At 33.7% G+C, this 22521-nt stretch overlaps 4 protein-coding genes across 5 annotated transcripts; 1 reads left to right on the top strand and 3 right to left on the bottom strand.

Moving 5' to 3' along the window:
• Positions 1653–4376, bottom strand: LOC109352813 (cytokinin dehydrogenase 6-like; the record flags this gene model as incomplete). The annotated part of the gene is made up of 5 exons (XM_019595006.1): positions 1653–2219; positions 2310–2572; positions 2663–2923; positions 3178–3305; positions 3605–4376. Coding segments are annotated over 5 exons (1746 nt in total), but the record flags the coding sequence as incomplete, so codon positions are not given.
• LOC109353136 (myosin heavy chain kinase C-like) lies at positions 6963–8878 on the bottom strand. The gene has a single exon (XM_019595312.1). The coding sequence runs from the start codon at positions 8710–8712 to the stop codon at positions 7114–7116; it is 1599 nt and encodes a 532-aa protein (XP_019450857.1). The 5' UTR covers positions 8713–8878; the 3' UTR covers positions 6963–7113.
• LOC109353137 (probable inactive purple acid phosphatase 1) lies at positions 10630–15351 on the bottom strand. The gene is made up of 12 exons (XM_019595313.1): positions 15005–15351; positions 14818–14905; positions 13221–13596; positions 12960–13077; positions 12569–12704; positions 12278–12461; positions 11974–12164; positions 11836–11903; positions 11663–11753; positions 11395–11583; positions 11229–11309; positions 10630–10947 (listed from the first exon to the last, which is right to left on the bottom strand). The coding sequence occupies exons 1-12, from the start codon at positions 15343–15345 to the stop codon at positions 10894–10896; spliced, it is 1917 nt and encodes a 638-aa protein (XP_019450858.1). The 5' UTR covers positions 15346–15351; the 3' UTR covers positions 10630–10893.
• Positions 19217–21794, top strand: LOC109352789 (polygalacturonase-like). Of its 2 annotated transcripts, XM_019594984.1 has the most exons (9): positions 19218–19597; positions 19702–19827; positions 19924–20091; positions 20199–20219; positions 20348–20555; positions 20652–20733; positions 20811–20919; positions 21268–21384; positions 21466–21794. In XM_019594984.1, exons 1-9 carry the CDS (start codon positions 19352–19354, stop codon positions 21697–21699), a joined length of 1311 nt encoding a protein of 436 aa, XP_019450529.1. In that variant the 5' UTR covers positions 19218–19351; the 3' UTR covers positions 21700–21794. The 2 variants fall into 2 exon arrangements, with proteins under 2 accessions (XP_019450530.1, XP_019450529.1); XM_019594985.1 differs by lacking the exon at positions 20199–20219 and having other exon boundaries at positions 19217–19597.

The raw sequence follows: 22521 nt of genomic DNA on the forward strand, positions 1-22521 counted from the left end.
GCTCATGAAGCCTCTCACTGCACACTATGCTTACTAGATCTGATACAATAGTCTATTTAGGGGAAAGATTTCTCACCAAACATTTCGAGGCCTTTTATGCAGTAAGATTCCTGTCCTCAATAATTATTAAAGATTTTCTTATGAATCTTGCACTGATGAGGGCTAGATTAAGATTATATGTTGCTTTTTTATAGGAGATGGTCCCATTTTTTGTTTTACTGTACATGATCCCCCAATATGTAGTGTCAGTATCAAGAAACTATATGCCTTATAAGGTCAAAATATTTCTTTGCATTCAGTTGCAAGCTTCATATATGGTGTTTATTCGCCAATGAATCATGCTACTGATTTGATAACTCCCATTATGATGTAGGTTCCATGGGCTAGATTAACTAACATAGGGTGGTGATAGATGTTCATATGCCACATGTACTTCATATATCTTCAGCTTTCCTAACATACATATCTTATCTAAGGTAGGTGTTCCTCTCAGCACATCCTTTCAATCATAGATCCTTTATTGTTGCTTTTTAATTTGTAACTTTAGTGATCTATTTAGCTCTTTGTTGAGTGGTTTCAACTTTCAAGATGGCAGCAAGTCTCCTGAACCAATGCATTGTGATCTCATTACGTGGAAAGATTATGATTTACTGTTTACATGATAACTTTAGTTCCTTTTGTGTGTTTGTCTGGTCAGTGGTTCCAAACCAGAATCCAGAAGCAAGCCTTTTGAGACAAAGCATTCGGAAGTGGTGAAGGTAGTGTGATACAACTTTTACTTGGTGGTGTGTATTCCAGTGAGTAAACAAATAGTCTAGAAGCCACTGAATACTATTTCCTATCTAGTTCTGACACACCCAGGGAATCTCTTCAACAGTAACATATTCCTTTTCCAATTAACTTTTTAATAGACATTTTCCTTTTTGGGCTCCATAATAATTATATAATTATAACCAAAGAAGGAAAAGATGTACTCCGCAAAAAGCAGTTGAAAAAGCATGGTTAACATAGAACATAAAATGATTCCCACAAGTATCATGGCATGAATATGCAAACTTGAAAATTAAGTGGGAAGGGACCCGGTTTCAGCTACTAAATGAGCTTTTCTTAAGTAGTTTTTTGGCCATATATTTCACTTGACATGCTATGAATAGTTTCCAGATTTTGCTGATGTATCCTTATTATCTTTGCTCTTATTAAGACAGTAATAAGAAGAAAACATGCTAGGCATAGTTCTGCCTATTTTTGCTGAGTTACTAAGTTTCACTTCAGCATTACTTGTGGTGAACATAACAAATAAATTAGTTTTGCTGTTGTTATTGATTGCTCCATTTTATATGGACGGCTGCTGTTGGAGAAGTAAGCTAATTTATGAGTGTGTAATTTTACTTTTGCCACAATTGTTTATTCTTTTATATTATTATTGATCTCACATAGACATACCAGATACCACCTATAATTTTCAGTGATATTGATGGCAGCGTTATTTTTTTGCTGCTCTCTCATTGGGATTGTAATTCCACACATTTCATCGGAGGCTTATCCATTTTCATATCATTTTCCAGCAGTTTGCAAAAATAGGGTTCAGTCTATTCTTATCTGCATTTTTTGACATGTTGATGAATATCATGATAGAGAATAAGATAAGGGAGTGTTTACAAAATTGATATATCCATTGATTGTAGCAGACTAGCACTGGCAATATCTGTTAATTATTTGGAAATCCTATAATAATTCCTGTCATAAATATTTGATCCCCTTTGTTGACCAAATCTTAGCCGGATCCTGCTGCTTTGGGGCTACACCCAACATGTAAGGCAATTTTAGCATAAGCCATGAGTGACTTTTCTCTTTCAGATTATTAATCATTAATAAAATATGGAGGGCTCGGCTGCTGTCATGAGAAGGTTATTGCTTTTTGAAATATTCTCTGGCCAGGAGCAAGTATTGCCAATGGGTCATTAATATATTTTCTTTGCACAAAAGCCTCCCACTGAAGACCAAAATGGGCCCTCCATTCTTCCTGTGTTTTGTAGTGTGGCAAATATTGCTTTACTCCAAGTTGTGATCCTTCACAGTATTCTAAAATTCTTTTGTTCTGACTTATTATGTATTCTAAGCCATCAGTTCCATTGGAAGATGGAACTGCAGAAGTAAGGAATGCCACTAGGTAGAAAATGTCTTCCTCTGGAATAACAACAGAAGTTCTGTTGTCCCACCTGATAACAACAGATAATATACATTATATGTGAACTAAATATTGAAAACTAAAAAATTGGTAGAGTTAACAATTTTTCTAGAACCATTACTTTGATTTATTTACTGGGTAGATAAGGACAGGGCCATTGCTTGTTTCTGTTAGGATATTCCCGAAGACTACTTGTGCAAATTGGTGTATTTTGCTTTTTGGTATAAAAAGATTAAGCCATGGGTGTGGTACATCCCACAAACCTTTTGAACGCAATTTGACCTCAGATACATGCACCCTGTCTAAGAAGTCTAGGTATTTGACTTCTGTTAGAAAAAGAGTTGATGGAATGTAGTTTAAATAGGACAAGTGCATCTCAACTTCCTGTATAAAAAAGAAACATGTATTAATGATTTAATTATCTATTTATTTTCACTAAAAACAATCTTTACTTTTATCTGTCAGTGGATTCACCTGATTTACTAAATTGATTTGTTCCAAGGTGAAATACTTGGCTAATTCTAGGCAATAGAGAGTCTTTCCATCTGAGTTGAACTGACTAGCCTGAACCGGGTCTTGTGGGTTGAAGGATGATCTCCAGTTATTTAGCAGACCAGTTCTGTTTATTATCACAAATCCTTCAATGTAATCAAATGAGTTTTCTGCTGATATTAATTGCTCTTGGTCTCTTGTGAATGCTGTGAAATCTGAGTATAGCACTCTTATCCATTTTACCTGGTCCAAAAAATGGAAATTTTCCTTTATGACAACAGGTACTTGCAAAATAGTAATTAGTTAGGGGAATGTTAACTAGTGCTTAGAAATCTTGCATCTGAAAATCATGCATATTCAAAAAAGAGTTTAGAAGCTTTGATTTCCAATGAAGTGTTTCTATTGTTTAATTTCTTAACTAGTGCCTCTAGAGCACTCCTTCACAGGACCATTAAAGTTAAAAGACCTTGATTTTTGTATAATCACTGATGCATTACCATGTCAGGTGCTGGTTCCAGCAAAATTCTTGCCCTGGTTATAATGCCAAACTGGCCAAGCCCCCCAAGAACACTGTGAAAGAGCTCCTCATTCTGCTCCTTGGAACAATTTACCACCTCCCCTGTTCCTGCATTAGTTCATTGACCATTTTTTATTCATCAAAAGAGGAAGTGTTTCTTTATTCGAAATCAACTATCTTAGGAAGTTATCAGCCAGGAATCTTGGAAAGCAACTATTTAAGTTCAAATGAATTATGGGCCATTCTTTAAAATTTAGCACCGGTCTATTTTTTTCGTTTAGCACCACCCTTACCAAAAAATGAAGAAAACAAATGGAAGTGCCAGAAGAATAGCAGTTCAGAAGAGACAAATTTTAGCTGGTATAATTGAAAATTTCATCTTCTTATGACAAGATGGTTTTGAATACCTGTAACAATCTCCAGCTGCTTCACATTACTTATCTGAGGACCATGCCGAAATGCCTGCCCGCTGACTCCGGCATTAGAGAGGGTGCCACCAACTGTCAGATGCAAATAATCTGTCCATGATCTTGGTGCCAACCTATATTTTAAAGTCTCGTGCAGGATGTTTATCCACAACTCACCACCTGAGACATCCACATATGGAGAATTTCCTACATGTACCTGCATTTCTGGGACCTTGAGTGATTCCATGTTGATCACAACACCTCCATGAGCTTGTGCCTGGCCATGGAGTGAGTGGCCATGGCCTCTGGCTGCAACGGTGAGTTGCGAGCTTGGTCCCATGAGCCAGATATGCTTTATTGTGGCTGCAATATCAGAAACTGATTCTGGATGCAGCACTGCCATTGGATTATATTGGTATCTGTTGCCAAAGTCTGTTGCTGCATGGCTAAGAGTAACTTCATCAAAACTGAAATGTCCACCAAGGGGGAGTGAGTTTAGTGAAGAAGGAATAGTTGAAAGACAGAAGTTAAGGTGAATGGTTATACAACTAAGGAAAAAGATGGTGAAGCCTGTGAGGAACATAATGTTATGTTCTCCAAGAAGTTTGACGTTGCAAGTATAATTTCTTTGTGGAGAGAAGCAAAAGGAGAAAGTGATGGAGAGTGAGGGAAATGAAGGGTTGGGACAGAATTTAAAGAAGTTTGTGGGTGACTGAGTCAACCTTGAAGTTATGAGAATGCGTATGAAGACTGCCAACTTGGAAGGAATAATAATTTAAGGATTGTGTTGTGGGTTCTCCTTGTCAGGGTAGCTTGTCAAAAAAAGAGAGAGACCTAAGCCATCATACAGTAGCCAAGTTGAAGAGGAAAAGTAACCACAAAGGGAGATCTCACAGATCTTCTACTTTTTACTACATCTTTAAAAGGAATGTAGACAAACAGTTCTACCCACAGTAACATCTTCACGTGTAGGAAAGACATGTTTCAAATTTATGTTAATTAACAGATTTAAGGACACTTTTCCCAATTTAGAAATAAGTACTTGCTTTTGATATCTTGAGAGTATAGTATTTCACTTTGTGGCCATCTACAATGTTATTTGTCCAACAATTTGTTGAGTCCTTTGGTGTGGGAATGTAAACATCGCGTATCCTTCTATTAGATTGCATTCCTTAGATGGAGTTGGCCCATCATACACGTGACCATGTCGGGACCTATGCTTATCATTCTTCTGGGGAAACTGGCCCAGTTCCATATCAACCATAAAGCTTCTCCTCCCTTCTCAACCCTCTAGTGGAAGTTTTGGTCTTTCTTATTATTATACCCATAATCTATTCACAGATTCATTGTCATGAAAATATGATTATCATGGTGTGGAAAAAAACATAATTTTTGTTAGATGCCTCTCATTACTATGCCTTAAAAGAATTTTATGACTATTTTATGGTTTTGTTTCCAAGCATCCAATGCTTCATATCCAACTTTGCTTGCCTATAAAATGACACATATAGAGAGCTTCAAAATCATCTTCACAACACACAACATCTCTTTCATTTACACATATATTGTGAGTGCATTCTTGGTGAGAATTTTTGTTCCATTTGAGAGAGTATTTGTGAGAAAAAATATTGTCATTTGTCCTCATCATTATAAGAGGATTTCTTGTACTCTTCTTTTTTACATAGTGGAATTTTATTCTTGATCGCCCGTGGTTTTTTTCCCTCTCACATTAAAGGGTTTTTCCACGTTAAATCTTGTGTGTTATTTTCTTTATCCTTTACTTGCTTCTCTTTTGTTTTCAATTGATCGCATTGTGCTCTATCCTCAACAATTTTAAAAAACGGCATTTTTATCATTCTTTGTTATTATTATAGCCTTTAAAACATGATTTTAAAGATGTATAAGGCAAGGTCAATGTTCATGCACATGTTCCACTCAATATGTACTTTATTTAATAGTTAGAGTTGAAGTTAAGCACACGGTTACTATTGAGCATAGTGTTGTATAGTGTGATAATGTGAACACAATTGACATGGTCTTCCCTTTTGTGGTAGAATACCTAACACTTTTGGTAACATGTTTTTAAGAAGCAACACAAGGTGGATATTAATGAAGACAAAAGAAATTAAAGTTAATGTTATATATAGGAGAGTAATTATCGTGTGGGACTATTCCATATAACACGTATAGTGATGGATAGACACATGATGATGCTTATATATATAATCCCTTTTTAGGAGCTGAAATATCTCAAGAGTTAACAATTGTCATAATACCCTTGTTAACAAGGGTTAGTGTGGCAAATAGGATAAGTGCCTAACAATACAGGTGCATGTGGCATTGCCACATAAGTGTTCTATATATGAATCCAACCCTCATCATCATATTCCAAAGTAAGAAGATGATCCAGATGAGGCTCTTCTCTGTTCATTTTGGGCCATGTATTAATAGGATCTTTGCTGATGATGACTACTACTGTCTATACAAGACACAATAGATAGCTTTTTCTTGCATGGTCAATAAGAGTTCATGTCAAAATTCCAAGGGCTGATCCTTTTTTACTTGAATAGAACATAGTGTTTTTTACTTGAATAGAACATAGTAGTTCTATTGAATCACTTGTATTGATCTACAAACTAAAAAGTAATAAGAATAATAGCAACCATAGTCTGGACTTGGAACTCCAAAGATGCCTTAAACAACTTAGAGAGAAATTAAACTCAGCATTCTACTTCTCTAAACCATCCTCTAGTTTTTGAGAAATTATTGTGTGGTCACGGACAAATAGTTACTAATACATCAAAATCATTGATTATAAACTATTCAAATAAATTTATAAGTATATTTATAAAATCAATAATGTAGATGTGTCTCAGACAGTTGGTCCCAGACCATACAATAATTTCTCACGATTTTGACCTCTAAACCTAATATTTGATATAAAATTAATAACAGAGATATGTCTAGGACTATTGGTGCCAAACCACACAATAATTCCTCATGAGAAAGCAGGATGAATATCCTGATGTAAATATCAACAACTAACATAAACTGTATATGGGAAAGACTTCTAATTACCAAAGTACAAGATTCCTTAACTCATAGTATAACAGTTTTGTAGAATCGGTTTCTTTCTTCTTCTTTTTTACTTTTCTTATAGTGGTTTGGTTGGTTGTTGTATTTGCACGTCTTGCTTAAGATCTTATATGATATCTGGGAATGCGTATAAGCTTCAATTTGGATGCAAGAAACAAAAGAACATAATTTGTTTCCATTGATTGAATTTGAAAGACATGGTTCCAATTGTATAGAAATTTAAAACATATTAAAAAATGTATGATCACACCAATTCTAAAATACGTGCATGCAGAAAAGCAAAAGAAAGAAACCCTTGAGGGTTTGTGGAACATATAACAAGACTTCCAAGGAGAAGAGAAAGGAAGAAGGAAGCACAACAGACACTGGCAAAAATAGATCCTGTGCTTCATTACCCAGCCTTGAAAATGTTCCTAACATGATGAGATGATGCATTGGTTCATTGTGTTAAGTGTTTTAGAGTTATCTTCTTCTACTTGTATATTATTATTATACTTTGGAATTGGAACCCACCAAACTCTGACACTTCTGTCAAGGCTTCCACTATAGAGCATAAACCCATCACGAATTCTATTACATGATGCTTGCAAACATTTCACTGGCCCTTCATGGCCACCTATTACACCAACTTTACAAAGGTTCCCAAAAGCCTCTCTCTTCCAAATACTAATGTTTTTATCAGCTGATCCACTGCACAAAAACTCTCCCATTAGGCACATGCACAAAACAGCCATTTCATGTGCCTTAGTCTTAGAAACAAGTTTCCAACTTTCAAAACTCCCATCCACCTCCCACCCTATAACAAAACCATCGGAACCACCTCCATAAACCCATTTCCCATCATCAGAAACAACCACAGAATTAAAAGAAACATCTTTATGACCTTGAAGTACCCCTTTTAAGCAATGTGAATCCTTCTTCCCTTCTTTCCCCCAAGCTTTAATCTTTCCATCAGCAGAAGCAGAATACACAACCCCTTTACCTGCTACCAATCCATTAATAGCATCATCATGCGCCTTAATTGACTCCAAACACTTCAAATCCGAGACCCTCCAAACCTTAAGGGTCCTATCCCAAGAACCTGAATAAATCAAACCATTATAAACACTCAAACAAGAAATGCTATCAGCATGTTCAATCCACAAACGCTTGTGGTGCCTCCTAGTTTGAACATAATTGCTCTGCTTCATGAATTTCCCCCAATAGTCCTTAGTTGTTGGAAGAGTATCAGCAAGTTTGAACACATTCTCTGAACTCCTTGAAACTTTCCAAACCCTGATCCTGCTATCTTGGTGTGCCGTGAAAACCTTGTTCCCAATGGATACAAGGGCTTTGACAGAACCATCACCATGACCGAACTTTGCGAACAACCTCAAATCTGGTTGTTGCCACACTATGATGTCTTTTCCCTGGGAAGCACTTAATATGAATTCTCCACACACGGCTAAGCATGAAACAGTACCAACATGGCCTGAAAGAACAGCTAAGGATCGATGCGAATGTGAATTGGGCAAGCTAATGCATTTTGTTGGGATTTGATATTTGACATCTTGGATTGAGAAACGTTGAGAGGAAAGAGGGTTTTCATCGGTTTCGCTGTTGCTATAACTGCTGCTAAAGCTGCTATTACCAGAACTTGAAGATGGTGCAGAGAAGGGTGGACTAGAATTAGAAAAGCTAGTTTTTGAAACAGGGGAAATCATTGTTGAAGAAAGTTTGTTTTTTGAAACATGGGAATTCATTGGGTCTTTTGAAACAGGGGAATTCATTGGGTCTTTTGAAACAGGGGAATTCATTGGGTCTTTTGAAACAGGGGAATTCATTGGGTCTTTTGAAACAGGGGAATTCATTGGGTCTTTTGAAACAGGGGAATTCATTGGGTCTTTTGAAACAGGGGAATTCATTGGGTCTTTTGAAACAGGGGAATTCATTGGGTCTTTTGAAACAGGGGAATTCATTGGGTCTTTTGAAACAGGGGAATTCATTGGGTCTTTTGAAACAGGGGAATTCATTGGGTCTTTTGAAACAGGGGAATCAATGAAAATAAAAAGTTTGGATTTTGAGACTGGAAAGTCCTACATTGGAGAAGAAAGATTGATTTTTGAATGAAATAGTTTGGAAAGAATGTATTTTGATACAAGGGGAACTCATTTTGATTGGATTGTATAATGAAAAGAGAATGAATGATTATTAGTTGTTGACAACTATGGAAGAGGGAGGTGCAACGGCTAAGTTGACTATTTGACTTAAGTTGAAGACCAACCAATATCCCGTTTTGTAATGTTGGATGTTGAAGTTGTTGGCTACTTTCTTGAGTCATTTTTTATTCCACCAATTATACCATGCCACATGCAACAGAAAAAAAGAGAGGAATCTATGAGATTTACTATTATTAGTTAATTGCAACTCCCTATTCAAATATACACCATTTAATTATTGACCGTAGGAGACACCTTTAAATTACAGAGATTAATTAACAAACTAGTGACTATAGTGGTCGGCTGCAACATTCCTTGTTTGATTAATAAAATAATAGAACCTAATTACATTTTTTACCCTATAGGGTAACCTCCCATCATTGACCCATGTGTCTTTTGAAAGAGAACAATGTGTTTCCCACAAAATGGGGGAGGACAAAGTTACAAGGAAAGAATATCATCAAAATAATCTTTATGTAACAATAACTATTAAAAAGTGTATTACATTATAGTGATTGCACATGGTGTTAATTTCTTCCCCTGCATGTATGTATGTTTCTTTGCTCCAATAGCTACCTTATGTCTCCACCTCTAAATATTATAATTTAAGCATATTGAAATATTCTGTAACCAAAGATTTAACTAGTAGAATAAGGTGCCTTGAATTAACAATGATTATGACTCTAGAGCTTAAATAGCAGGTGTCAAGGGGACAATTCTCTTTCAAATTGTTTATAAGAGTGAAGTAATTGGGTTTCATGTAACTCACACTAATCAGTAACACTCAAGATTAAAGGAAGTTCCAAACAATTGATCTGATTTAGATTATGATGATTAAACAATACATTGATACCCCCATCTATTAGAGCAATGTATTTGGACATTATTGATTATTATTCCTACTTGAAAACGTGAGTGTCTACTTTTAATCAACACAAGAAATCTCTGCTTCTGATATTTGGCACTATATTACTTGTCTAACCTATGAAAATCAGTTTTAAATTTAACAAACACTTGAGTGATGGCCACCTAGTTGAGGAAGTGAACATATTTTAAAGCAAAAAGGGCTGAAAAGATAGGGAAAGTGCAACATAGTTATATGATTTGGTAGAAAGCAACATATGTTATGGTTAGCTCACATGAATCACATCAACAAAACAAACTTGACTTCTGTTTTCTTATTTATAAACTAATGTGAATTACATGTGAGTGAGTGAGTGAGTGGGTGCATGATTGAGGTGCAAACTTATCAACTATTTTATTGTTCCATTCATAGGACTGTGCAGGCTCCTATATAGATTAATAAATATAGTTATTTAAGGTTCATGCATTCCATTGGTTCTTTTATATTATAATGAATGTTTTTTAAGTTTGTATCTTCAGCAACAAGAAATCAGACTCAAGTAAGTCAAAAAACAATAAAAAGTATATGAATAATTAACATGAAGATTCCTTAATTTAGACAGCCTCCAATGCTTATGCCCAAATGCAGTCAAGTCTACAATCAAACTGAAGATTTTTGGCATTTCAAGGTACATGCATTAGTGTGAAATAACCTTCAACCAGATTTTGATATTAGATATAGTGTTACTGTCTTTCCATATCAGCACTAGTATGCATGTCATCTTTAATTTTTTCATTCTTCTAAGGGCACCATCCTAAAATCTTCCTTATCTAAATAATAAAAAGGCTTACTTATGAGTTAAAGGAAACTAACATAGTCAATAACCATTAACCAAAAGAAGAAATAGGAAATGTCATTAAACATAAGTACAAACTTCCAACCCCATTTGTACAAGTAATCATAGCATTGACTTATTCAGAATTCAGAATTCATAATCTAAAGAGAATAAAAATTACAAGACAAATAATGAGTGAGAAGTTGTTGGTCTGCAACTGTCTCCAGCTCTTCTTTATATTATATGCGTGTATTTTTTGAATGTCTCAATCTATAATGTAGTATTAGCTTGTATATTGTTTTCTTGTGAGAGCTTTTCACTTTGTAATGTGGAAAGCATCCTTAACTTCCCTTGTATTTGAGATAATAAACTGCATTGAAGTAGATTATAGTTAATATATTGTATTGAAGTATATGCATATAAAGTAACATTATTTTGAAGTATGAAGTCGATCTAAGAGCACAGAATCATAAGCTTAGATAATATGAAAAACTATGTAACAGGGGAATGATAAATTGGAAGCTGAAAAATCACTCTGTTCTGTTTAGTTGTTATTGCTTATTTAATGTTGAAATCATATGTCTGTTTTTCTTTTGTATTTTTTAGTTTCATTGTTATCCATGTGAGAAGAATTTTTAGTTAAATACTAACCTCCAAGTTTAAATCTGTCCTAGTTGCATGTGCTCTTAAATAACCATACTCCGAAATCCTTTTCAGGCTCCAATTACTCACCTATCAATGCACAAGAAGATATTAGTTAAAAACCATAAGCATAGTCCTTAAGTTATGGAGTTATGGATGAAAGAGAATTTGTTACTGTGTCTGGGAATTTGTCTAATTTGAAGCCAGCCATGCCAATGACAGCGTGCACAGGGGCAACGTAATTTCTATTATCATATGTGTCAACTCCGGTTGCATCTTTTGTAGGCATGGCTTTACATACACTTTGATAAACAGAACAAGTCCTCTCATAATTATGCACATGGCCAAAAAGAACCAAATCAACCTGTTCCATGTTCATCACACAGTCAATTGCTTTTAGAAGGACAGTAACTAAGATCTAATAACAAAGTTGATGTGCTCACCTTATTCTCCAATAGCAATGGCTCCACAGCTTCAACAAATTTGTTGTCAATAGAAAATAACCCACTACTAGAGGTGTACATTGGCCTATGCCTGTATGTAAAAATGTTATGCTTAATAGATTGATCCGCAGATGAACAAGGCTATAGTTTTCAAATGTGCACAACTCACTCACCCCATGAAAATTAGCCAAGGAGTTTTTAGTCGATTAACAGATGACATGTCCTTTTGCATCCATTGATACTGCAATAGAAAAGTTACAAATGTTAGATAATTATTCAAACAAACAAAATAGTAGTTTCCCTCATTTTACCTGCTCAGAATTCTGTGACCAGTCATGCTCAGTTGATATTATTGTGAAATGTATACTTGCTTGTTCAATAGAGTACCAAGGCTTATCCTTTGATGCAGCTGGCATTGGAAAGTATGTTTCATAAGGCACTCCACATTCACCACCAGAGTCAGGAGTAAGATATACTGAACCTGAAGCTATATAATCCCTGAGTATAAACAACAAATCTAGTAATGTTATCTCAAGATATTGTAACATCTTGTTTCTCTACTTTTCTTTAAGTAGAAAATGCATGTTATTCAATTATGAGTATATATATATATATATAGATTCCCTATTGCTGTCATGTATGAAAGTTTGGAAGCTACTGGGCTGATGAGTTGAAGGAAATACTCCCATTCTGCTAGAAAACCTGTTGCATAACTTATGTCTCCAATGTGAAAGATTGAGTTTACATTGTTCAAGTTTACATCATCAGATATAGCTTTAATAACTGAAAGAGCTCCTGGCTGCACCAAAATCAAGATAAACAGCTCTTCACTACATTTGATGATGCAATGACTTATCTCAGTATGCATTCTAATGCTGCTAGTCTTGTGTTGAAGAAACAATTTACCTGAATGTAGTGTTCTTCTGAAGCATCAAGAGGAGTCTTACCCATATCACCATACGTAATGAATCTTAGCTCATCTGATGTTCCTCCAGCAGGTGGAGTTGAAAACAGGATTTGTTCACTCCAACCAACCAAGTCACTATGCCATTTGTAGAAGAAAAATGGTGTCATTTATTCATAATAACAAACACAAATTCTAGCAATAGATTGTGCACAAACACAAATTCTTGCAATTCAGGCGTGTTATTATATTAGTATTCCAATAACTTGTAGTCTCACAAAGTTCTTTTCATATTATAATAAAGTTTTGACAAGAGACGGTGAATGAGCATGAAATCACTCCAAGATCAGTTATTAATGCATCTAAAATGGTTGAACATTAAGTTTGTCAAACCTTCCATATTTGTAGGAGAAGATGCTTGAAGGCTTAAGTCCTGTCATAACTGCTGAGTGGATGTATCCAGGGTCATGCCATCCAAAATCCTTGGCAGGACTTGGTAGAGCAATAGTACCTATAAATTTGGGGACAAATATATAATCATAAGTATGTAGAATAAGAGCATTATTTCACCTTCTACTCAAGCTATAAACTTATAGTTGTATGAAATACATACTAGTTATGAGTAGGGATAAGTAAAGTAAAGGTATTACTCACTGCACATATCATTTTGTGAAAATGTATTGATTATTGAAGTAACTTTTTTCCCATCTCCATATTGGATTTGCTGAGGTTGATTATCTCCACTAACCCATGTCAATCTCATTGATGTTCCAGTTGAATCTATGCTTGAAAGATGTCCATAAAGTGGCATCTTAGGATTAGCAAATCTGACAGGAATGGATCTTCCCACCAAGCAGGGCTTCAAGAATCCTCCAGAAAAGAACACAAACTCAATGTCACTTCTAATGTTTATAACATGGAACTTTATTGAACCACTGCATGTTGTCACACTGCATTTCCCATTCTCCAATTTCTTGCACTCTTTCTTTTTGCAACTAAGGTAGTCTGGATCATTAGTCATTAACTGTGCCTACATTTTCAATGTACAACTTTACTACACCATATACCACATTTCCATCTCAATTTTCCAACATCTTTCATATTACATAATTAGCAATCTTATTAAACTTTTTCACTTAGATAAATAATTAGTCACAACTTTCTTCATTCATGTGCCTGTGCTTTCATCTTTTAGAACATAAATACTTTATAAAACATAAATGCTTCATTGATGAACATAGTCACATGGCAAAAGGAAGAACCACCATATAGGTATTATGTACTTCCTTCTTCCAAACCTATAACAGTTATATTGAATTGTTAATAAGATAACTTTTTGGGTACTTATTATTGTGAGGTATTTATTAAAGAATCCAGTGAAGCATATAAACCAAAAAGTATATATGGAAAGGTATTTGGGTTAGAGTTTTGTTAGAAACAGTGTGTTTTCTGATTTCATTTAGCACACGCCACCAATTCCGATGAATATTATGTGTGGTTGGTTGGTTGAATTTCAGATAAGATAAGATGGTGGAATTCAATTAGCTAGGGATGGTTAAGTTTGTGAATAGCAAGCGTGTATAAAGTATATATGTATATATTTATATATGTATATATGCCAACTCTAACTTTATAAACACATCACCATCCGCATGAATGCATCATGTTACCCACGCTATACGCAATACGCAATACGCAAACAATTATCAACCAATCAAAAAAGTGAAATATCAATTTAAAAAGAAACTTGTTAAAAAAATATTAACTCTTTATTGCCAACATTGTATCATGGTGTTAGATATTTTGGCCGAGTTAGCCAAAAGTGGTGGGAATGGATAAGGGTTTATTGTTCCTCTTTTATAGTACTTTTTAATAATGAATAAAAATATGAAGCTGACTTTCCTCTCAAAAATAAATGGTTAGAAAAAAGATGGATGGAAAAGGGTATTAAAAGTTTCCAAAATATGCATGTTTGGCACCACATACCTAACAAAGATATAGGTATGGCATTTATGAGGTACCACGTAATATTTACTTTTCCTAATATACTCCTATGATGATTGCGCCAAGTATATATGGAATTACCATGAGTAATTTAATATGCATGGGAATGAGTAATTTAATATACATGGCAATGAGAGATTATTAAATATCAATGATATAATGATAGTATATAAAACTCATACATTAGTAGTATACATACTTTTGTGTTTATTAAAAGCAAATTAAGAATGTAGATGAAGGAACATACCTTAACAGGGTAATGGCAAAGCAAAGGAAGCTTGGCAGTGTCACCAGTTTGAAGATAATATAACTCATTCAGAACACAACTCTCAACGCTGCATGTTCAACATAGATAAGGTCATCTTCAATGTTGTCGGTAACATATATATTAATAATATGTGATGTCATGTACATAATAACATCATAAAGCTTACTTTGAATTTGAAGGTGAGATCATAGCTACCCAATGATCATTGGAAGGTTTGGAAACGCCAGTGACGGTGACGGTGACGAACTCATCATCTGATAAGGTAGAAGAAGTTGATGAGATGATATTGATTTTAAGAGAAGGATTTGAAGCAGAGCAATCATTCAAAATTCTTCTGTTTATTAATCTGAAATCTGAGAGAGCTGTGAAATTACGATGCATGGCTGTAGTGTTAGTTATCACAAGTTCCAAAGGTGAAGAAGAAGTTGAAGAAGATAAGGTAAGGAAAAAGAAAAGAAGTAAAAGGGATACGTATTTGTAATTGAGAACCCAATTACAGGACTCCATTGAAGAAATGGTTTAAACTTAAACTCTTTCAATTCTCTCTCAAATACTTGTGTGCAATGTAATTATATATAAGGATTGAAGAAGAAGAAGAAGATGATGATGAGTTTGTAACTTGTAAGGGGAATGAAAGGTACGTGAGGGGAACGTGGTGTATATGTTTACATTAATTAATTAATTAACATATAATTGTTGTTGCAAAGCTACGCTGCTTAATGGAATGCATGGCTGGTAACGCTAACAAATTCAATCCTCATGCTTAATGGAATGTGGTATTAATCATTACTGACTATTAAATAAAAATAATATAATAATATAAAATAAATGATAAAGGATAAATTGCATGTGTAAAATACATAAATATTATAGTTATTAAGTATTGAGTTCTGTTTACATTGAGATGCTTGTGCCTTTATGGAGTTCACACTAAGTACCAAATAATAGAACTCAGATTTGACTTTAATTGGGAGGCAATGCCCAATAATTGGGAGGCAATTGGGTACCACTATTTGGGTTCTCCAGCTCGATCCTTTCATCACCTTTCTATGTTTTCACACATCGATTTCAATCTTTTTTATTTCTTTTCGAGATACAAAATTGATTTCTATTCTCGTAAATAACACATTCCATGCTAACTCAAGCCCAACGAGCCACAACAGCAATTTGGGCTTATATTGGAAGGAATTCGCAACAAAGCCCATTCTTTCAATAATTCAGCACAAGGCTCTTTATACAATTCAGTATAGAGAGATTGTTATTGTTTACATAATACAAATATCACGTTTTATTGATTTTTCTTTTACTATTATATTAGACAAAATATTCATCCTTTTATAAAAATTTATGCATAGTTAGTATATCGTTCACCATTCATTTGTATTACTTTTATTTAAGGGTTAATGATGATTAAAAATAAGTGATGAATAATTCTACAACAATATAAAAACTCTTACATTATCAATGCATACATCATTTTCTGTTTTTATATTCCATCAATTCCATGTTGCAATGCCCATATGGAATGTCATATCTTTTCTGAGTTTACATGGGGATCTAAAGTGAGGAATTTGGATTCTATTCCTTACTGAAAAGTCCATTATCATATTGAGATTATGACACGAAGTAAAAATAAAAATTCAACAGTCTTTGTTTTAACTTATTTTTTAATAAAATAAATTATAGTTATTGTTTCTCTTTAAAATCCAGTATTGGACTAGAGGAGTTGGTCTCAAAGCGAGAGGGTTTGAATTTTCTTTAATATAGTGGCGTATGAATACTTTTATTATAGCATAAATGCTCCCATCATGTCAAATTGAAGTCACAATAATACATAAAAATGTTCAAAAGTTGCACAATATCATGTATTAATAATCAATGAAAAATATATAATAAACTATTGAGTCAGAGGTATAAAAGTTTGATTTGGTTCAGTAGTTTTTGACATAATTTAGTGACCGAACCGAACACAAATATATGGTTCAGTTCTACTCGATTAACCACAAATTTTATTTAGGAACCAAACCAAACAAGATCGTTCATTAATGGTTCGGTCCGATTCCACGATTTTTAAACTTATTTAAAGAAAATCCTTTAAGAAATAATTGAACAAAATTTGCAAAGTATAGAGTCAACTAAATGAATACTAAACAGATAATAACAAAGTATTTAATATTCTTTCTAGTAAAATAATAATAATTCAACATTTCAACGCACTGCAAACTTGAAATTTTAGTTCACAAAATCTTCGACAATGTCCAACAAATTTAAGAATGACAAACTTGGTATCATTTCTTTAATCCAATAGTAAGTTAGTAACACATAATACTCCACGTAATTAGTAATCTCCTCAAGTTTTTTCTTTATTTTCTTTTAGTTCTTTAATTTATTTATTTAATTTCATCTTTGTATAGTGACACAATGTATGCTAGTGTTTTAATTTTCTTTCTATCTTTTCAATGGATAGTAGAGATAATAAATATTTACGTTTGTTTATTAATTTATTTTTTCTACTTACCTCTTATTTATAGCCTATATATATTAATAATCTTATATTCATAATCATATTTTATATCATAACTTTAAATTTTAACCATCGAAGTATAAAATAAATTATTTTTTAATATGTGGTTCGGTTCCAACGGTTCCAAAATTTACAAAACCGTGAACCAAACCGAACTTAAATGGTTCCAAATAAAAAACCCGAACCGAACTGTGAAATCAAACTAAACCACAATTTGTGATTCGATTCAGTTTCGTGGTTTAAACCGGAACAGCTTACACCTTAATCACGGTGTATTATTTGTTTAGATTTTTCAAATTTTCAGTAAAATAAATCATTCTTACCTTTAAGGATGATACTATAACCCAAATTCATTTCATTTTGGATGCAGTACTCATACCAGCAATTATGATGAAGGATTTTTTTTTTCAACCACCATCTACTTTGGAGATATTTTCTTACACATTTTTTAAATATAAAAAAGAGAGTTTGGTATCCTCCCACAAAGTAGTGAATTAGACCTGATTCTTTTGTCCAAAATACAATAACAAATAGCAAGTTAATCTTAAAAAATTTCACATAAAAAAAATACAGGAAAAAAAAATGCAGGATCGTTTATCAAATTCGTGAGCATTCATATGAATCAATCTAAATTTGATGGAAATATTAGATTAATATTCATATTTATTTTTTCAATTTCGCCCGGGCTGAAGATTGAGCTTGAATTTAACAATACTATAAGGGCTTTAGAAAACTACTCTTGTATATGGTTTTAGGTGAAATGTGAAATGAAGTTGTGATCTTGGGTCTTGACGACGAGATCCATTTTTTGAACCCCAGAGGTTTGGGTTCGTATTTAGATATAGAATTTGGGAAGGTAAAACTCAATCCCAACTCGTTCCATTCTGTCCCTATCGTTTAAGATAAATCTAGAGTATGCAACAATATTAACGAGTAGAGTATTATTATAATGTCTAAAGTCAACGATCGAAACAGAATAAGTAATATATTATGCTGCATTGTCACCTTTATATTTGCTCTTCCCGCAACAGATTGTGCACATTACCTGACTCATACATCATACAACCACTAACTAAACTCCTGAGACAACGTTTTTCCCACCTAAATCCTTTTTTTTTTGGCTATTTTTCAATGACATTGCTTTATAGGTACCAAATTTGGAACCATACTAACCTAACTTGTGAACTACGGGGGAAGGGTAGTTGTTAAACACAAGAAAAACTTGCCACCTATCACGTAATTTGATACTCATTTTATATGGAGTTGTTAATTGAGCTTACTAACCCAAAAAACAAACATTGCTATAATATAGTGAATACCTGATTTCTTATCAAGTAATCCAAAATCTCATAGGCTCATACCCATGCATATATAGTAACAACACGTGTTGGCCGTAGCAAAATGATTGCAACTAATTCAGCAGTGATTACAATCTCTTCACAAATTTTTCAGCTTTAGATACTGTAATGACTCGGACATACTCTAAAAATCAATATACTTCGAAAGATTAATGTTACAGTACTGTTGCATATGCAGGTTATGGTACAAAATCCATTGTAGCAGTAAATCTGCATATGTATGAGCAATGATTTTCTTCACTTTGACTTTGAAATTAGAATAATAAATAACAGTGATACCTAATAATTCAGGTACCTAACAGTGTTTCTTCACAGTATTTCCTTGACTCGTTGAATAACATTCCAAGTGCATATTGTTGCAACTTGCAACTGATACGAGGCACGAATATGACACAATTACAGTTATAGATACATTGGTATGGAAAATTTTAATAAAATACTAATTGAAAGATATATTTAGTTGAATAGCATCTAAGAACTCTGATACGTATTGGATACAATAATACATGAACCTTTTTGAAGTAGGTGCTACGTAGCACCAGAAAAGTAGCTCCAATTGTTTTATAAATATGTAGCATTAACTCCATCATTTTACATCACTCACTTTGCTCCTTTCGCTTAAATTGGAAAAATGTCTCCACTTGTCTTACTTTTCATCATTCTAGCTTCCTTAAGTTCATGTTTTGGCTATCACATAGAGGAACCACTTTATCAAACAAATGCTTATGAACGCTACCCTATGCATAATTATTGGAGGTTCAACAATGCAAAACATGAACGTTTTGGTTTTATGACAAGAGCTAATAGAGCTACCCCTCATTCTTCAATTAGTGTTGATGACTTTGGAGCCAAAGCAGATGGAAGAGATGATACTGAAGTAACATATGAACAAATATTATAATCTCTTTTATGTCAATTTCGTCCACTCTCTATATATCCCATTCACTCACTTCTCTTTTCATTTTTCTTATTTCCTTTCAGGCATTTCAGAAGGCATGGAATGAAGCTTGTTCTAGAGGAGCTTCCCTTGTGGTCCCTGAAAATAGGATCTATCTTCTTAAGCCAATAACATTTTCAGGTCCATGTCAACCCAACACTGCCTTTATGGTGAGAGACGCATGTACTGAATATTAACTAATTTTGACTTCCATGTTCACGTGAAGTTCATTGTAACAATTCTGATTTCCTAATGCATCATGTTAGATCTACGGAACAATCAAGGCATGGCCTGTAATGTCAGCATATGAGCCAGATAGACTACACTGGATTGTGTTTGATAGTGTCTCCAATTTCAAAGTTGATGGTGGTGGCACTTTCAATGGCAATGGGAAAATATGGTGGCAAAACTCATGCAAAACCAACACAAACCTTGTAAGTCATTAACTGTACTTAAATTCTTCTAAGTAATTTGGTTTGCGTTATCATATAATATTCAATACTGATATTCACTTCTTTACTCTCCTTCCGTTGATTCACAGCCATGCAAAGATGGACCAACTGTAAGTTAATATTCTTCATATATACTATGTACCTTAAAGTTCTACCTAATACTTATGAAGGAGGTGCAGGGTGCTTTATTTTCGTAGCTAACTTTTTTACTTTCATGTCAAATTTGTTATATATATAGGCCGTGACTTTTAATGAATGCAACAATTTGAGAGTGGCAAACTTAAGGTTCAAAGATGCACAACAAATGCATGTAACCTTTCAGAGATGCTTCAATGTTATTGTCTCGAATCTCGTCGTTAAAGCACCAGGCAACAGCCCTAACACTGATGGAATTCATGTCTCAGAAACACACAATATTCAAATAAGCAACAGTGAGATTGGGACAGGTAAACCAAAAGGCCAACAATATATATCAAAGAAAATAGTATGTTGTTTGAAGCAAGGAAAGAAAAATATATAATTAACAACTTTGGTTTTTGAAGGTGATGACTGTATTTCAATAGTGAGTGGATCCCAGAATGTTAGAGTTACAGATATTACCTGTGGACCAGGACATGGAATCAGGTTTTAATTTTGATAACTATATAACATACAATATGTGTAGACAAATTTGAAAATATTGATATTGTACTGTTTTGCAGCATTGGTAGCCTAGGAGCTGATAACTCAGAAGCTGAAGTCTCGAATGTGGTAGTGAATAGAGCCACCTTAAGAGGAACAAGTAATGGAGTTAGAATAAAGACATGGCAGGTAATGTTGATATTTTACTAACTATCTTTTGGTTGTTCACTCTCTCTCAAGTTTTATCTAATTAGTCATAATCTTAATTGGCCCATACTTGACTTCCAATACTTCATCAAACCAGTTTTGGTAACTTTCCACTATCCACCAACTCCTAACCTTTTTAATTTCCACCAATGAAATGCCAATTCTTTATTTATTTGTATGATTATAGTTCAACACTTCAACTTCCCCTGTCTCCCTCTGATGGAAAAAATGCTTCATGCACAATACAACAAGAGTCATATTATTTTTCTTAAAAAAATTGTATTTTTTTCTTCATAATGTCTCTTTTCTTTTGATCATGTCTCTACACAGGGAGGTCATGGTTATGCAAGAAACATCAAATTCTTGAATATAGTAATGCAAAACGTGACAAATCCTATAATCATAGATCAATATTACTGTGATCAACAAGTGCCATGCCAAGAGCAGGTAACCAAGTTCTCATATTAATGTATTAAATTCATCATGATAATGATAACCAATATAAAATATTTGTTGAATTTATTGCAGGTGTCAGGGGTGCAATTAAGCAAAGTGTTGTACCAAAATATAAGAGGAACTAGTGCCTCAGAAGTGGCTATCAAATTTGAGTGCAGCAAAAGCGTCCCTTGCAGAGAAATCTATGTGGAAGATGTAATTTTAGAACCAGAAGGTGGTAGTGGAGGCACCATTGCTACATGTGAAAATGTTAGATATGTTAACAGAGGAAAGTTTTTTCCTCAATGCTCTCCTTCAATCAAATAAGACAAGCATGTATGAATCTTATATACACATATGTTCTCACAAAAATTGTAAGGTTTCTTTATATAAATATGACACATATATAATTAATTTTAGAAAATATTTCCCTCCCTAGATACATACATTATGTATGTTATTTGATTCTAATATTGTATAAAGAACTAAATTTCAACAATTAAAAAAGTCACCGATTCAGTAATAATTTCAATAACAACCATTCCCCTTCCTTCCCTTTCAAATTCATATAACCAAATCACACTCCTTTTGTGTTGCTCTGTCAAAAGTCAAAACCAACATTATTAATAATCACTCAATAAGTGTTGTTTCTGAAATACTGTGATTATGTGTTGCTACTAAAGTTGTCGTGGCATGATCACAGTATTTCACAAAATTACATCTTCCACTAACAATAAAGAAACATCTAGGCATGGATTAATAAATTTTGTGGCTTAATAAAGGAAGCATGGAAGGACAAAAAGAGAAATGAGAGAGTTAGTTGCACGTTTCAACTCTTTTTTTAGACTAGAACTTTTAAATTTTCAAGATGACATGTGTTTATGGGGTTTCCAAATTTTGTAGTTTTTAATCATTTCAGAAATATGAGGGTTTAATATTTGGAATTTATTTACCAACAACATGCCTATTGGACAAAAGCTACCAGATGGGTTGTGTTTAATCCATGACTACCAGAGACAAGTAATTGAGATTTGACTCTCGATCATATTCATCTCAAAACCAATTACTAATTGAATCATTCTAGAGCATAATTCAGATAGCATTACCTACTGATGTGATTTTCAAATATGTAAGAGTTAAATAAAAATT

Source organism: Lupinus angustifolius, chromosome LG07 (assembly GCF_001865875.1).
Source record: "Lupinus angustifolius cultivar Tanjil chromosome LG07, LupAngTanjil_v1.0, whole genome shotgun sequence".
NCBI classification, from domain to species: Eukaryota; Viridiplantae; Streptophyta; class Magnoliopsida; order Fabales; family Fabaceae; genus Lupinus; species Lupinus angustifolius.

What these genes read in the sequence shown, in the direction of transcription:
- LOC109352789 (XM_019594984.1), top strand. Translation starts at nt 19,352, where the DNA reads ATGTCTCCACTTGTCTTACTTTTCATCATTCTAGCTTCCTTAAGTTCA. An exon ending in GCAAAACCAACACAAACCTT is followed by an intron (nt 20,092 to 20,198) that starts GTAAGTCATTAA and finishes GTTGATTCACAG; the next exon opens with CCATGCAAAGATGGACCAAC. An exon ending in TTAGAATAAAGACATGGCAG is followed by an intron (nt 20,920 to 21,267) that starts GTAATGTTGATA and finishes GTCTCTACACAG; the next exon opens with GGAGGTCATGGTTATGCAAG.
- LOC109353136 (XM_019595312.1), bottom strand. Translation starts at nt 8,712, where the DNA reads ATGAATTCCCCTGTTTCAAAAGACCCAATGAATTCCCCTGTTTCAAAA.
- LOC109353137 (XM_019595313.1), bottom strand. Translation starts at nt 15,345, where the DNA reads ATGGAGTCCTGTAATTGGGTTCTCAATTACAAATACGTATCCCTTTTA. An exon ending in CAGAAGAACACTACATTCAG is followed by an intron (nt 12,462 to 12,568) that starts GTAAATTGTTTC and finishes ATTTTGGTGCAG; the next exon opens with CCAGGAGCTCTTTCAGTTAT. An exon ending in TAGACAAATTCCCAGACACA is followed by an intron (nt 11,310 to 11,394) that starts GTAACAAATTCT and finishes GTGCATTGATAG; the next exon opens with GTGAGTAATTGGAGCCTGAA.